This window comes from Pseudonaja textilis, chromosome 1 (assembly GCF_049901715.1).
Source record: "Pseudonaja textilis isolate UNSWEBS1 chromosome 1, rPseTex1.2, whole genome shotgun sequence".
Taxonomy (NCBI): domain Eukaryota; kingdom Metazoa; phylum Chordata; class Lepidosauria; order Squamata; family Elapidae; genus Pseudonaja; species Pseudonaja textilis.
The window spans coordinates 139,101,393-139,118,402 of NC_141990.1; the positions used below are offsets into that span (position 1 = coordinate 139,101,393).

The following is a 17,010-nucleotide window of genomic DNA, read 5'->3' on the forward strand; positions in this document are numbered from 1 at the left end:
TACATTATTTTGTTCTCAGCAATCTTGAATTGGATTTTGGCTAGAAAGGTGGGATATCAGTATTAATGCTCCTGCACACATGTGCCACCATGACTCAATGGACTAAGGAGAAAACGTGGGGTTTGGGAATAGAAGGAACTATAACTGGTGATGGGTCGGTAGAGAATCCGGTGAAACTAGTATATTGAGACAAGGCAAACGTTATTTATCATGATTTTAAAATATTTCCTGTGTCCCTGTGTGGTCACAAAGAAAGCTGAATGAATATCATACCTGATGACAATGATATTCATTCAGTGGTATTAATAAGTTCTCTCCCCCTCTCTCCCCCTCCCTCTCTGAATTATAAGACATTCAAAAGTAGAAAAGGTAATAGACTCTAGAGGCTAAACCCCATCTTGTTGCTGGCTGCTTGGAAAAAAACAATAAAGAAAAAGGAAAGAAGAACTTGAATGGGAGGAAGAAATGGGACCACTGTGATTCAGTGGAAAACAGCCCACCCTTGGGGAAGTAGAAGTGGGATCGACCAGAGGGCGAAAAGTGAGGAAATGTTAAGGAGCACTATGCAGAAGAAGTCAGAGTAGACTGGTGTGGGAATGAGGGTGGAGGTTGATTAAGAGGGAGTATTCCTTAAAGAGAAAATAATTACTGGGAAGAATAAAAATCTTCCCATCTGGTTCAAATACTTTCTGCTAGTCTTTTAATCAGTAGAAAAGTGTACATGGTATATTCCTCACTGCCAAACCCTATTCAACAGAGTAATGAGACCAAAAAAAATGGTGCTAACCTTACTATTGTGGGTCACAATTAGGAAAGAGATGAATAGATTTCTCCAGCCCTGTTTCTGTTTTTATTAAGCTTCACCTGCCAGTGGGAGGAAAAACTAACCACTCTCCCTAATATGGAGCGCGATAGGGCAATGTTTAGACAGTTGCTTAGATTAGTGGGTCTGGCCACCTGTCCAGTTGCCTGGCCTAGTGACATGAGAGGAAAAGCTCCCTTTGCTTCCACTTAGCAAACCCCCTCTTCCATGCCTATTATTAGTCAGCTTGGCAAAAATTAGTCTGATAACAGGGGCATAGGCTGAAGTAGGAGGGAGTGGTTTATATCTAGAAAGAAAGGAAGATGGCCTTGATGGACATATGCAAGATGTATTGCCAGGGTGATGGGGAATAAAACTTTCTTTCAGTTTACAACAGACAGATAATATTTGGATGCGACTCTGTCAAACACCTCCCTAATTCACTAAGCGAGGAGACCAAATGTAATCAGGTTTGTGAGATTGATATGAGCTCAGACTAACAAATCAAAACCAACTCTGTAAGAAATTTGAAAGTTTTATTTAGATTGGCTATAACAACAATCAAGAATAAGTTGAAGCTGCTTGTGTCCCCTAATCATGTCCTCTAAATAAAATTATTCAGGCTTCACCATAGGTTATACAGAACCGCTGTGAGTTGAAGTCTAATGCTCACCAGGCCTTTGCCAACTCATTATTCTGTGATTGACACTTAATCTGAAGTATTCTGCTGGACTTTAGAGCCATGAGGGTTGTTACAATCCACTTCTGTATTGCAAAATCCACCTTACTCGTTTCTGTGCTGCACTCAGTATTGTTAGCACGTTGACTTACTAGAGTCACAGCTCTTTGGGTTTTTCATTTTTTGTGAACATTTTGGTACCATTGGGTGTTGAAGAAAAGCAAAAACTCTTTTATAACTGAACTGGGGACTTATTTCTAAATTTCATTACATTTTTAAATTTAATGTCTCTACTATGGCGTGGCTACATTTTATGGTAGTGGTCGTGATAAATTTGTGCCATCAAGTGGTTGTTGACTCTTAAGAACCACATAGATAGGTTTTCCCCATTATCCCAAGGGATACAGTAGGGTTTTTTTTTAAAAAAAATCATTTTATCATACATGCAGAATTTCCGCATGAACTTTTTAATGTGATTTGACACTCATTACATAAACAACAGCCTGATAGGGCCCTGGCTTTATACTGCAAACTATTACTTCCCTTTGAGGATAGCTGGGCCATAACAATTAACAGAATTAGGTAGCTCATATCCGTTTAGATGATAACCTAAACATGTCTTCCAGAGTACTTTTGTCACCTCCTCTTAAACTACCCCAATTTAAATGGGAGGGTTGATTCAAACGGAATCCTCTGAACTTAGTAGCAACAAGTGACCAACTATAGCTTGTCGAGTCTTTCTAAACAAAACAATACTGTACTCTATAGAAAAGCTCTTAAAATAAAAATTTAAAAACTATGCAGAGCCTTTTTAAGCCATCTTTTGTGGTTCTTTCTCGAAAGACTAAGCTGAGCAAATATGTATCGTTTATTATAGAACGAGTGCGGGGGCGTCGGGAAGCTAAAGTGAGATGGGAAGGCTAGAGTGTGTGTATGTATGTATGTATATGTGTGTATCTCTCTTTCTCTCTCTCTCTCCTTGGATGAAACTTTTTTAAAAACAAAACCTCTCCAGATTGGAGCAGGGAATTTGGAAGACCCTTGGAAGATCTATTGGGAGGCGGAAGAGGGGGCAGACAAAGATTTAAAGTCTCTTTTCTGCTTCGGATCTTCCAAATATATATATAAAATATATAAAAAATATATATAAAAAAAAAAAAAAAAATATCTCAGCAGGTCGCGAAATAGCAGACAAGACCCCTCCCTCTTTTCATGATCGCCTGCCATTCACTTCCTGCTTCTCTCCCCGCCCCACCCGAGCGCCTGCAATACTCCCCACCAATCACCCGCCTCTTCCAAACCGATGACCTCATCCTTTTCCTTTCCATTGGCCAGCTATATTAAGAAAGTAGCCGGCCCCTTTAAATAGCAGCGTCCGCCCGTCGCCGTGCTATGGCATAAAGTCCGGACGGCTCGAGCGGCTCTTTGACAAGAAAGAAAGAAAGAAAGAAAGAAAGGAAAGGTGGGAAAGCCGGGCCACAAAACTTGCAGCGGGGGGAAGAAGCAAAAAAAAAAAAAAAAAAAAGCAAACCTGCCGCCGCTTTCTTGAGAGCTCCGGTGCTTTGGGGCTTCTCCCGCTTTTGGCCTCCCTGGAAAGGGAACCCGGGGCCAGAAGAGAGCCGAGAAGCCGAGATCCTTTTCTCCATGCAAGCAGGCAGAGGGCGTCAGAGGAGCCGGCCCAGAACAGAAGCGAGGCCCGGCCGAAGTGGGCGGCTCCCCCTTTCCTAAGCCGCGCGCGGAAGAGCCTTTCTCGCTCCCCTTCCCCGACGGCCGGAGAAGAGAGCCCACACGCTGCCCCGTAGAAAAGGCGGCGAGGCCGGAGGAGGAGGAGGAGCCCCCGGGCGCGGCGGGGAAGAGAGCGCTTCGGTCTCCCTGCTGGCGCACCCCAACAGGGCGGGGTTGGCGACCCTGGCCATGGCGGCGATCCGCAAGAAGCTGGTGGTGGTCGGCGACGGGGCGTGCGGGAAGACGTGCCTGCTGATCGTCTTCAGCAAAGACGAGTTCCCCGAAGTCTACGTGCCCACCGTCTTCGAGAACTACGTGGCCGACATCGAGGTGGACGGCAAGCAGGTGGAGTTGGCCCTTTGGGACACGGCCGGCCAAGAAGACTACGACCGCTTGCGTCCGCTCTCCTACCCGGACACCGACGTCATCCTCATGTGCTTCTCGGTGGACAGCCCGGACTCCTTGGAGAACATCCCGGAGAAGTGGGTGCCCGAGGTGAAGCACTTCTGCCCCAACGTGCCCATCATCCTGGTGGCCAACAAGAAAGATTTGCGCAACGACGAGCACGTGCGCAACGAGCTGGCCCGCATGAAGCAGGAGCCCGTCCGCACCGAAGACGGCCGGGCTATGGCCATCCGCATCCAGGCCTACGATTACCTCGAGTGCTCGGCCAAAACCAAGGAAGGCGTGCGGGAGGTTTTCGAGACGGCCACCAGAGCGGCTTTGCAGAAGCGCTACGGCACCCAGAACGGTTGCATCAATTGCTGCAAGGTGCTATAATGCCCTGGACGCCCGGAGGGAGGGAGGGGAGGGAGAGGGAGGGGGAGAGAGAGAGAGAGAGACAAACGGGCAGGCGCGAGGGACTCTGGGCTGACTCCTAAAGCCCGTCGGTGGGAGCCCCCGCGCGCAGGGCACCCGGGGAGAGGGGTGGGCGAGAGAGCAAAGCAAAGCGCGCACCCGCTTGGACCGTGGGGGAAGCGCTCATTTTCCACCAAAGGACCCCCCCTCCGCCGGTTGATGCAAACGCCCGTTCAGTGATCTTGGCTCTCTTCAGCCTGTGCTTCCTCACTTGGCGCGAAGGACACTCGTGGACACTTGCCTTTCCTGGCTTGGAGGAAAGGAACCGGGCTTGCCTATGCCGCGCCTAAGGTCGCTCTCCCGTGAGAACAAAAAAAACTCTGCAGGGAGGAGATCGGAAGGCTGGAGCTGCGCCGCTCCCGCCTGGCTTCTTCCCTTGGAAAGGAGGCGCTGGTGGACGGGATCTGCCTAGTTCGCGATCCTCTCCCCCACCCACCCTCCCTTTGCACTGAATCGGTGTTTACCTTCAAGCTGGGAAGAGAAGTACCTGCATTGAGAAACGCTAAGAGGGAGGGAGGGAGGGAAGGGACCATCTGTTGGGTGTACATAGCCAATTGTTTGATTTGGGGGGGCAAGGAAAGGATGGGGCTTCTTTAACACTGGACTGGGACCTTGCTCTCTTTGAGACTGATTCTAGGATTTTTTTGGGGGGGGGGGCGGGAGGGGTTTGAGTGGTTTGGGCTTGCTTCTTCCTAGCCCCCTCCACAATGAAAAGTCCCCCTCCCCAGTTCTTGAGACAGCCACTTGTCACAGAAGAATGGTATAATTGGTGTTCCCCTTGGGTTGCAGGAGTGGGTGGGGGCGGGTGGAGAGAATCCCCAAACTTCCCAGAGTCTGGTGCCTCCTATCCTTGATATGGTTTGGATGACCTCCTTTCTGCCTTTAGCCCCTCCACCCCACCCCACCTCAATCTGATTTCTATTGCAAAAGAACCTATTTTGCACAATGATGAGGGTGTTTATTTGGACACCTTAAATGCACTTGTGATGTGCAGTGTGACACTGTACCATTACAAAAAGAGAGAGAAAACCCTTGTGTCAAGGACCTCATTTGGAGCAAAGTCCAGCTAAGCACTTTCCAGGGGAAACACTTTTTAACACACACACACACACACACACACACCCTCCTCTCTTGAAGTTGAGCCTTTAAAGAACTTTCACCAGATAGCCATCAATGGGACTTTCAAATGCTTCTCTTTTTTTTTTTTTTACTGGGTTGTGCGCCTTTGTTCCTGTATAACTGATGACTTATGTAAAGCCACTGTAATGTCTTCTGGGGTTGTATCAAGAAATGAATGGAAACACTTTAAAAAAAAAAAAGAATGTGACTTTTTTTTGTCATTTTTTGTTTTACCTTTTCAGCACTAAGTGCCATCTCTGGGCTCATTTAAAACAGTAGTACACTTATTTTCACCAGCCAACCTCGAGTGGGGTGTGAGAATAACCTGTGCTTCTCTGTTTCAGAGAGTTGATTGATTTAACCGCCTTTCCCCACTGACCATTTTTAACAGTGGTACTGAAGAGTTTTATTATTTAAAATAAACACACAAAAAAAACACTACGTTGATTTGGCTACAGAAAAGACATGTGAAGTTTACTTAAAATCATCTAAGCTGTATATGCAGGACTGTTTTTTGGTAAAGTATTAAAAAGTTCTATGACTACATTCATGAGATACTCTTTGCTTCTTTGTTGTGGCTGATTGAATGAATGTCTGTCTGTTGGTTCTGGAAAAAAAAAATGTAAGCATTTTCCTTTGAACTACAGCTGCTGGAAACATTAGTGTTTTAAACATCCTGGATCCTTGCTGGCCTAACTGACCCCTTAGAAGCATACATAGTCTCTCAGTGGCAGACTAGACTAAAATCATGTGCCATTTTTCCATCTTGTTTTTTTAATTGCATTGACAAAAGTAGGTTTAAACATCCCAGGTGCATGCAGTTCTAGAAATAAAGAGCTTGCTCAATAGGGATATTTTTATAACAGGAGGAAAAGGACTGCTATTTAAAACAAAGGCTGGTTCCTAGATTCTTAGGAAACAGCTGTGCAGTATTTTTTTTAAAAAAAAATGCCTTTGTCCTACTTGAATGAGGTCAGTGCCCTTTGCCCTGAGTCTTCAGGGTCCTAGGGCCCATTATTTACATGGGCCTTAGATCTGCCTTAATGGGATGAAGTATTTCTGTATAGATGCCAAACTATGCAGAATTCTGAATAATTCTGCTTATCTGCACCATTTTTTTAAAACCATTTTTTTATGATTTGGAGTTTTGATCCAAGCATTAGCTCATTCACACATTGTCCCAGTTATGGTAACTCATAATTTAAAATGGTTAAAAATAAACCATAGTTTATTGAAAACAGTTCTCCAGGTTCATACTGATTAAGCATGATTTTTCAATTACCATTCCCCGTCATAACATACTAGGCCAAACATATAGCTTTGAAATCTGTGAACTCAGCCATTTCTCAAAGATACAGGAGATTAACTTTGTCCCTTTTAATATATACAATAAATCACAAAATTGCTTTGATTGATAGTTGATTATGTGCCATCAAGTTAATGTACACTTGGTGACTACGTGTATCAATTTCCCCCATTGGTGGTAGTTACCTGGGTGTTAATCTACTCATTTATCTTGGTTTACTCTCTGATTAAGCATGAGTAGGAAGAAAAATTAACCAGACTATTCCATTAGAAATTCATCCAACCATTCAAACAATTGGTTTCAATTAGTGATGATAAAATAAGTCACTTTAAGTGTACTTTCACCTCACTTAAACTACAGTATTAATTTAGTTGCTTATAATTTGAAGCTGGAGGACAGAGCTATCTTGTGATATAAAGTTTCAATTTAAGTGAGCAAATACACTTTGGCAAGATGGCTTTGAAATGAAGTGTAATTTGAAAAAGACCCAACTATGCACAGTAGAGGGGAGAATGTGCATTTGCTAAAATGAATTAATAGTTTTCTAAATTGAAGCACTTACGGCTCTTCACATGATACCAAAGTGCTGCATTTTCATAATTGAATATACTGATTTGGGGTTGCTGGGATTTGTAGTCCAGCAATGGGAGGCCATAGATCATTTCTCTCTTAAAAGTGACTCTGCCTGCTCAAGGCAAAGATTGCCATTTAGACGGCTGAGGACTTCGAAAAGTGCAGTAGTGGAGAATAGCGAAAGCAATAATGATGCAAGTAAAAAGGCAGTGCTTTTTTAAATTTTAAATTTTGTCCATAACCTGAACAAATACCTCCTAAGGTTGCTATTCGCATTAATTGGATCTAAATGCTGAGCTTATTTGTTAAATATGTACATAAAATACAGCCCATCTATTCCAGTGCCAGAATAGATATATGGAATGCCTGTTCTTTCATTATAACCTCTGTTAAACTTGTTCTTAATGTTTGTGATTTTAATTACTGGGTTTTAGTTTTGCTTTTTTTTGCCTTTAGCCCCAATGAATACACCAGTGATGATGGCATGCTGGAGTTGTGGTTTTGTCTAATTTAAATTTCACTGCATTCAGTGAAGTCTGTCTCTTTTGCTTAGACAGTGTCTTTACCCCAGGCTATTATTTCATTCCACCTCATTTGTCAGCCTGAGACCCATCGTAAAATTATTACCTATGAACAATGGGATGTGGTTGGCACTATCACCTCCAGCTTCCCTTAGGAATTACCTCTTAATCTATCAGTTGTTTAATTTTCCCATTATTTGGATGTGTTTCCCTGACCCGACTTAAGTTGGGATATTTTTACTTTGCTTTTGATCCTTAAGACCCCCAATTTGTTTTGATCCCACCTTCCATCTGACCAATATATCCATAGCTGTGTAATAGGCCCATGTGGGATCAGACATCCACTATATGTTCCAAATCTCCAGTATTGTAGGCCGTAAATGATTTCTCTTTGGTTCTTCGCAAGGTACTCTTCAAGATCCTCTGAGACAGGGGTGTCAAACTTGATTTCATTGAGGGCTGCATCAGGGTTGTGTTTGACCTTGGAGGGCGTGGTGGGCGTGGCCATGGTGGATGTGACACGGGACTCATGTTGGGAGCACCTGTGGTGGCCAATGCTAATGTAGAACTTCCCTGACACCCACCTTCACTGTCATTTATACCCTTCCTTCCTTCCTTCCTTCCTTCCTTCCTTCCTTCCTTCCTTCCTTCCTTCCTTCCTTCCTTCCTTTTTCCTTCCCTCTTCATTCTCCTTTGTTCTTCCTTCCTCTCTTTCCTTATTTTTCCTTCCTTGCTCTCTTCCCATCTTCCCTTCTTTTTCTTTAAATTTCCTCTTTCCCCTTCTCCTTTCCTGTCCCTTCTTGCATGCTCAAATTCAAAAGGGTAAACATTTCTCCTTTTGTTTTATTTTTAGTTTGTTTTGGTAGCCCTCTGCCAGCAAAAATGGACCTGGGGGGGCATGGCAGAGGGCTGCAGCCAGGCCATCACAGCTGAGAATGGGGTGCAGGGGAATGAGTGCGGGCCCACCGCTCTATTTTTGCTGGCAGAGGCACCACCGGCTGGTCCTTTGCTGTTTCCAAGCCAGCCCTGTGGGCTGGATCTAGCCCATGGGCCTTGAGTTTGACACCCCTTCCCTGAGACAATTGGTTGGAATTCAGATCCTCTAAGAATTGTGCAGCCTCATTAATTTATGAAATCTTTGGATATGATCCCAAGAATGATTTGAAAGATGGATACATCAGAAATCTACCACTGTAGGGTAAACTGAAAAAAAAATCAAAACAAAGAAGTCAATATGAATAATAAATTGTTTGATCTACCACTTCTGGGACTTCAATTTCCATTATGTAAGTTTTAGTTAATAAGTATTTTAAAAGTAACTCTGAATAGGCTTTTCCTTGTCTTTCAGCTGGAAACTAGAAATGATTTGATTTGTTTTCCTGGTCTTTCTCATGTGTTGGATCGCTGTATGAACACTTCACTATGGATCTATAAAGATAAAAGGAAGTTTTGAAATTCATCTCGTAAGCTAATATAAATGAAGAACATCTGCAGTTTTATATGTGTTTTATAAAAACAATGCTCTGGCACAGCCTGTGATACAGGCGCATCTCCTTTTATTACCACATATTTTTTTTCCTTGAGGTAATAGAAGCCAGTTGGTGAATATTAGAACAGAGCTGGTGAAGTGAATATTGCTACTCAGTGTGGGAGAGATCATCAAGCTGGCAGATTTTCAGACCACCACGGGTAGACCTCATTCCTCTTAATTAAACATGTCTTTCAAGATTGCTTCAAGGACGAGAATTATTAAAGTGCTTTAGAACTAGAAAAATGCTACAGAAACTGAACTGTATAGCTGTGGGTATTTCATATTCTCATCAAATTCTGTTCAGTTTAAATGTGGAGTTTTTTTTCTTTTAAATGAGATAAAGCTATGGTGGTAGTTCAATCTCAATCAAAAGCTGAAATCGTATGCCTGCTTATCCATGAGAAACAATGGACATGGTCCTAGCTGGGTGCCCTGTTCTTTCAGAGCAAAAATATATTTTGATAGTACAGTGCTCCCCAGCATGGTAGGCCGTAATTTCCCATGAATTCAGTCCTTTCTTATAGTTTGATAAAGTGTGTTATACTGTTTGATGGAGCCAATTGGGTGTAGTGGTTAAGGTGCTGATCTAGAAATTGTGGGATGGTGAGTTCTAGTCTTGCTTTAGACAGGAAAGCTGACTTGGGAGATTTTGGACCCAGTCACTTTCTCTCAGTTCAACCTACCTCTCAATAATGTCGTTGTGGAGAAAATAAGAGGAGTATTACGTATGTTTGCCACCTTAAATTACTCCTAAAATAATAAAAGCAGGATAAAAACCAAATAAGTACATAGCAGAATCTTAAAATACCCACATAGTTTCTGTCGTTGTGGTGCTTTTCTGTTTTGTGAAGGTTTCTCCTGATGAGTTGTATCCAACTCTAGGAGGGATGGTCATCTCCATTTCTTAGCTGAGAGAGCCAGCATTGTCCAAAGACATTTCCATGGTCCCGTGGCCAGCATATTTATACACTGAGGTGCACAAAACCTTCCCACTGAACTGGTACCTACTACTGGTATCTACTCACATTTTGCATGCTTTCGATCTGCTTAAGTGGGCAGGATCCACTATAAAAATATCATTCTTCTCACACACACACCCCAAAATGACTGATCCAGAGTAAATGTGGGGCATGTCCACATAGAATCCTCTTTCTGCTAATTCAAATAAATAAATAAATAAATACCTCACCCAAGAGCATCAATGCGTCCATCTCCAAGAGTGTTGCCATGATGGGGTGGAAGCTGCAAAGGGGGTCTGCAATGCTAATTTGTGTGCATCACCACGCATCACTTCAGCACATTCATTGCGTTTTCCTGGTGGATGATCTGAATGCTTAGAGCCACATTCCATGACATTTAGAAGGTGACATAAATCAAGAGAACATCTTGGTTTTATGAATGCTGAAGAAGTCTCATGCAAAAAGCATCATTAGCTGTGACTTCATTTTGATAGATTGGTATTATTTTAGAGAACAAGGCAGGAAAAAAAAAAACCAGCTGTACAAACACAACACTCCCAAGTCTTCTCCAGGCTGGCAGAGTGAGCTACAGTGCCAGAGAAAGAGAGACAAGATCCAGGCAAAGAGGCTGCCTCTGAATTTATTGCGTTCCTGAACATACTGCATTAATACTGCAGGAGAGCCAGTTTGGTCTAGTACAGGGGTGTCAAACTTGTGTCGTCCCGTTATCACGTGATGTATTGTGAATTTTTTTCCCCTTCACTAAACTGGGGGTGGGCGTGGCCAGCGCGTTACATATTTGGCCCGCAGGCTGCGAGTTTGACACCCCTAGTTTAGTGATTAAGGCATAAGTTTACAAAACTGGAGATTGGGAGGTCTAATCCTGCCTCACCTCGCTGGGTTGTTGTGGATAAAATAAGAGGAGGTATGTTGGGTGTATTCATTGCCTTGAGTTGTTTGTGAAACTAATAAAGGTGGGATACAAATAAATAAATAAAAATAAATTCTGTGAGCAGAAGAGAATGTGAAGGAAGCAACTGTTCTTATGTGCCAAGTTTGTGTAAGAAACAGAAAGATGGGAAAATGGGCAAAGACCAAAATAGTGTATTGTTGCTGTTAGTTGCAAAGTCACGTCTGACCCATTGCAACCCCATGGACTACATTCCTCCAGGCCTTCCTGTCCTCCTTATTAAATATTAGCAGCATTATTTTAGAGGTAACAAAGATCCTGGCCAGTTAAAATGCGCATGTAGCAAGCGCTTGCAAATTCCCTCTTTTGGAGACAACAATCCAGAGGTGGTATTCAGCAGGTTCTGACCAGTTCTGGAGAAATGGTAGCGGAGATTTTGAGTAGTTCGGAGAACCAGCAAATCCCACCTCTGGCTGGCCCCGCCCCCATCTATGCTCTGCCTCCCAAGTCCCACCTGATTGGCTGGGTCTTCTTTTGTTGCCCTCTACAGGAGAACTGAGCTGGAAAGCTGATTAGTGGGGTGGGGAGGGAATGGGGAGTTTTCGATAACCTTCCCCTGCCATGCCCACCAAGCCATGCCCACTAAGCCACGCCCACAGAACTGTTAGCAAAAAAATTTGAATCCCACCACTGCAACTATTCATTTGCAGCCATAATCTCAACAAATATTTGGGGAAAGCTCTTTTATTAAATTTCTAGTTTAAGTAGCGTAAACCGACTGTAGGGGGCCTAGTTCCCATATGAGCCATGATTCATGATATCCAGAAGTAACCTGGTTGGCCTGGTCTAATGTTAGCCACCATGAATTAAAGGGGTACTTTTGATCTAAAAAGCTTTATGTGGCATGGCATCTATGTACTTTCAGGGAAGACTCTGGTGGTGTTGTCATTAATGTTGGTACCCAAGGACCCTGCTTGACATTAGTTGCTGCTACTGGAGGTTCTTATGGAAGATCTGCTTTTAGGACTGATACCTCCTAAAAGAGAAACCTGCCTCTTCCCCTCCCTCCCCTTACCTATTTCTGTCTTGCAAGGCCTGATTGGCTTATGCTTATTTCACCAAATATTTTTGTTTTGATCACACACATGTCTGTATCAGGTGGAAGTTGTCCATTCTTGCCAATACATGCAACGTCTCCTAGAACAGTGATTGCATCTTCCTCCTGATGCATCTTAACCTCTGCTTGCATAGATGGGATCAGGGGATGCGCCAATCCTAGATCCCTGCGTATTGTTGTGGTCCACTGGTGGCCTGTGGAGCTGGCAGCAGAGTTAAACAGTGGTGAGGAATATGGGCCATTCCTGGAGTCTGGGGAGGACTCAGACGAGGGATCTGCATCCAACACAGAGATGGAACCAGGGCCATCTGAGAGTTATGTGCTGACTCCGGAGCCTCCAGAAACTGACATCAGCGAGGCAGAGAATAAGGTGAGCCTGTTCCCAGTACACGCTTGCGCAGGGCTGCCAGAAGGCAAGAACAGTTAAGACAAAAGGGGCAACTCAGGAGCAAGGCTTGGAGATGATTGGTTCCTCCAATAAGACATAAGGAAGGTGCAAAGGGACAGGAGCCTTTGCAGGAAGCAACTTTGTTCGTTCTGGTCGGTTTAACATCTGAAGCTCCATGCTGACTTTGTGCTCTGTTTGGCCTTGTACAGCTAATTGGTAATTTAGTCATTGGCAGCATTTCAAGGGAGATAAAGGTGGGTGTTTATCAGCCTTATCCCGAAAGGACTGTGGCAGACTTCTGTTGGACTATTTACAAACTGTTTGGGACTTATTATGCGCTGTGGATGAATATAATTCACAGCCATTGAAATAAAAAGAGGCTTTGGGGGACTAAGTGTGTGATTGTTACTGTCTCAGGAAGCCTTGGTCAGAACAAGTATGAGGACAGTCCCCGGAGAGTCTTCCCAATGGGAAGCCAGTCAAGCTGTAATGAAGGCAATAACTGACACTAATGTGGTTGATGGCTAGAGAAATGGCTCAAAGACCACACTGGCACAAATTGCATGAGTGCAAGCCACCTTGTGGACTGAGCACCTGCCATCCCAGCATCAGGTGTGCAGAGATCCACCAAGTCATTCATAATAACTTAGAAGAATCCGTGTTAAGGAATATTGGTCACATGCTTTTCTGACAGCAGCCTGCACATTTCGTACACTTACAGCAGTTTGTTTAGTGACCATCTGAAATTACAATGGCAGTGATAAAAGTGACTTATGGCCATTTTTCATATTTACAAATGCTGAAGCATCCCCATGGCCACGTGATCAAAATTCAGACCACTTGGTAACTAGCCCGTATTTAGGATGACTATAGGGCCATGTGATCACTTTTTGTGACCTTCTGACAAGCAAAGTCAACGGGGAAGCCAGATTCACTTAACAACTGCAATGATTCGCTTAACAACTGTGTTAGTCACTGCAGTGGTTTACTTTACAACTGCGGCCAGAAAGTTTGTAAAAAGGGGCAAAATTCATTTCACAAATGTTTCACTTAGCTATAGAAGTTTTGGGCTCAGTTGTGGTTGTAAGTCGAGTACTATCTGTACTGAATGAAAATGTATGTGTGTGATTTGTGTTATACTTTTCAATTATCCATTTGTAGAGTATATACGAATAGAAGGCAGAGGTACTCCATTTTTAATCGTAGGATGTGGTAACTAAATGTGGTAACAACTGACTGGTTGCCGATGGATATAGCTGTTTGGGTCCTGTTTATTTCCATTTGGCTGGAGACGATTCAAAAGGAACTCTGAATGACTCCATTCTTTGCAAATGCCTCTTAATTGAAAACATATTCATATTTAAGCCAGGCAGGATCACCAATATAGTCCACATTTTTATTGCCTGTGGCAAGTTTTTGCCTTTCTGTTAAAGAACTCCTGAGAATACGGTCAGGCCACTCCTTCACCACTGGTTTCCTAATAAATCATCCTTGATTTATTATGAATACAACTATGCATTCATACATAGATGAATACAGGGCTGCATTTCAGTTTCCGTAATTAAATGCTATGGTTCTTCTGAAAAATATTATGAAAACAATATAGTTGATTTTCCCATAAAATGTTATTTACTGGAACATTCTACAAGGTCCTACCTCTTAGAATAGTTCAGAGGAGCATAAGAGCTAAAACATTCCTTTCTGGAAGGGATTGTAAGTGGACTGAGATGAGTGGACTCAGTGGACTCAGCTTTGCAGAGCTAAAATTTGAAAGCCAGGTTTCTGACAGGAAACCCATGGGGCAGGGGTGGGATTCAAATTTTTTAACAATTGGTTCTGTGGGCATGGCTAGGTGGGCATGGCTAGGTGGGCATGGCCATGCGACTGGGTGGATGTGGCTTCTTCTTCTTCTTCTTCTTCTTCTTCTTCTTCTTCTTCTTCTTCTTCTTCTTCTTCTTCTTCTTCTTCTTCTTCTTCTTCTTCTTCTTCTTCTTCTTCTTCTTCTTCTTCTTCTTCTTCTTCTTCTTCTTCTTCTTCTTCTTCTTCTTCTTCTGCACTCCGTCTCATTTTTTTTGCCTCCTGGGCCTCAGGGAAGCCTCCTGGGTGAAGCTTCCTGGGTGAGGCATGAGGTGTTTGGATGGTTGGTATTAATTTTTGATGATTTCGAGTTTCTTTTATTGGGAAGTCATCAAAAATCAAAATAAAAAAGGACTTCCAGTTTGCCAGGCTTCAGCGGCAAACTTCCACGCGGTTCCTGCTGCGCTCACTGCCTTGGTGCCTCTGATCCAGACGGATTTGGAGGATATAGCTGCCCCGTAGAGGCAGCTGAAGATAGGGGGGATCGGACAGGGGTTTGGGAGTGTCGCAGACCCCCTCCCAGCCGGCTAAACCCCCTTTTCCCAAGGCGGTGGAGCGGCGGTCAGCAATGACCGCCACAAAAGAAGCCAGCAGCTGGACAAGATTGTGCAGGAGGAAGAAAGTGAAAGTTTTTCTTTGGCTGAACCGGGACAACGAGGAACCTTCAAAAACCTGGAAACTTGATTTTTTGACTGCTACATTGTTTCCCAGAAAGATTGCAAGCGGTGGAAGAAAGTTTTGAAAGGGAAAGTTATTTTTTCTCACTCTCCTTCCCTACGGAAATAGCTGATGGAAATCTGAAAACCTGCTTGGGCATAGAAGGTAAATAAACTTAAAAATTAAAGCCAAGGGGATAAAAGATTTTGGAACATTGGAATTTAAAATTAAATTTTATTGCTATAAGTGGGAAGGAAGAGGCAAAAAACTTATTCTAAGATTTCATTGAAGAAGACTGCTTGGAGTTTATAAGACTTAGAAATAACTGGCAATAAGGCTTCCAAAAAATCATTTTGAAATTGTAACTGAACTTTACCCCAGGAAGAGAAATTAAATAAAGAAGAAGAAGAAAGTGTTAATGAAACAGTTTGTTGTGATTTGGACTGCTTTGTGACTTTGGGATCTTTAGGTAACTATTTTTTGAAAGACTAAAAATATTTGGGTTGTTTTAAAAAATAATAATAACAGAAAATGGCACTATCTGTGGAAGAACCACAAATGGAATCTCAAAAGTTACAAGAAGAGGAGCGAGAAGGCAAGGGCTCTTCTGGATCTATTTTTCACTTTTTGGAAATGGCGATTTTTACCTACCAAGAAATACAACAACTAAAGGACTGGGGTGAAGAAGAAGAAGCCATTTTTAATGGACAAAAAATCATAGTTGAGGAAAAGAGAAAGGGGGGAGTGAAAATGGAGAATTCAGAACTTAAAAAAGCAAACAAGAAAGGCAAAAATAAGATGAAAAATCGATACAATGTCACAAAGCAACAGAAAAGAGAAACACAACAGAGAAAGAAGATCAAGAGAGTGGAATTTGAGAGATGGGGGCAAAAGATTAGATTTGATAAGAAAGGAGGGGAAAAGGAAAGAGAAGTCATAAAGGTTTAAAACAAGATGCTAAAAACATATTTTTTTCAGAGATAAAGGTTAAAAGTTATTTAAAAAAAGTATGATTTTGCAAAAGCACATAAGATTGTATTGTAGATATTAGTATTTGAAATTGAGTTAGAAAATTGAACTATTATATGAGTTAATAATGTATTAAAGGGAATGTATAAAATGTTTAAGAGTTAATAATAGAGCTTAATATTTTATGGAATATTGTTTTTGTTATATTATAAACTCAATTCCTTTTTTATTTTTGTCATTATTCTAAAATGTAGTACTTAGAAGGTACTAAGCAAAATCAGTGTGGAAAGTATGTATTATTCCAAGTGCTAAATTTAGGGGAAAGATAGAAAGTTGTCATGCTTCAACCATTGATTACAGGAGAAATATTGTATTAGAAAGAAAAGATAAATAGATGATTGAAAGAGAACGGACTAAGGATACAAGTATAATTATTTAAATTGAGACTAAATAAATATAATAGAATTAAGAGAGTGAATAGAGGAGAGAAAATATATAGAAAATACAGAATGCCAAATAAGATATGAAATAGTATATTAACTGAGCATGAATTTGATTTATGTCTGTACAAAAAGAGGTAACCCGGGGTAAGCCGCTTTCCAAAAGAAGTTTTATGTATTTATGTTTTGTGTTTTGTTTGTCTATGACTGAATTAATCAAATTTTAGAAGAATGTAAGAAGAACATTGGAAGAGAATAATGAAATTATAAATAAGACAGATGGATATAAAGAATATATATAATTTAAGGCAAAAGAAATTTAGAAGGAATAGTAGAAGGAAAGGGAGAAATAAAGAGAGGTTGGGATAAGATATGAAGTTGAATAGATAAGATAAATATATATATTAAATTGTGTTTTTATGGAAGTGTGATAATTTGGAATTATTCTGTCTTTAAATAAGATGTATTATTGTTTTTTTCAGAAAAGATGCCTTATGTTATTACATTCTACATTTAGTTTGTTTATGTATTGTCTCTTAAAAATTAATAAAATTTGTTTTAAAAAAAATCAAAATCAAAAATCAAAATCATCAAAAATA

At 41.9% G+C, this 17,010-nt stretch overlaps 1 protein-coding gene across 1 annotated transcript; it reads left to right on the forward strand.

The window, feature by feature from the left end:
* The first annotated feature begins 2,856 nt into the window (after nucleotides 1-2,856).
* On the forward strand, nucleotides 2,857-5,729 carry RHOB (ras homolog family member B). Its single transcript, XM_026695347.2, has one exon. The coding sequence runs from the start codon at nucleotides 3,396-3,398 to the stop codon at nucleotides 3,984-3,986; it is 591 nt and encodes a 196-aa protein (XP_026551132.1). The 5' UTR covers nucleotides 2,857-3,395; the 3' UTR covers nucleotides 3,987-5,729.
* Nucleotides 5,730-17,010: the final 11,281 nt, after the last annotated feature.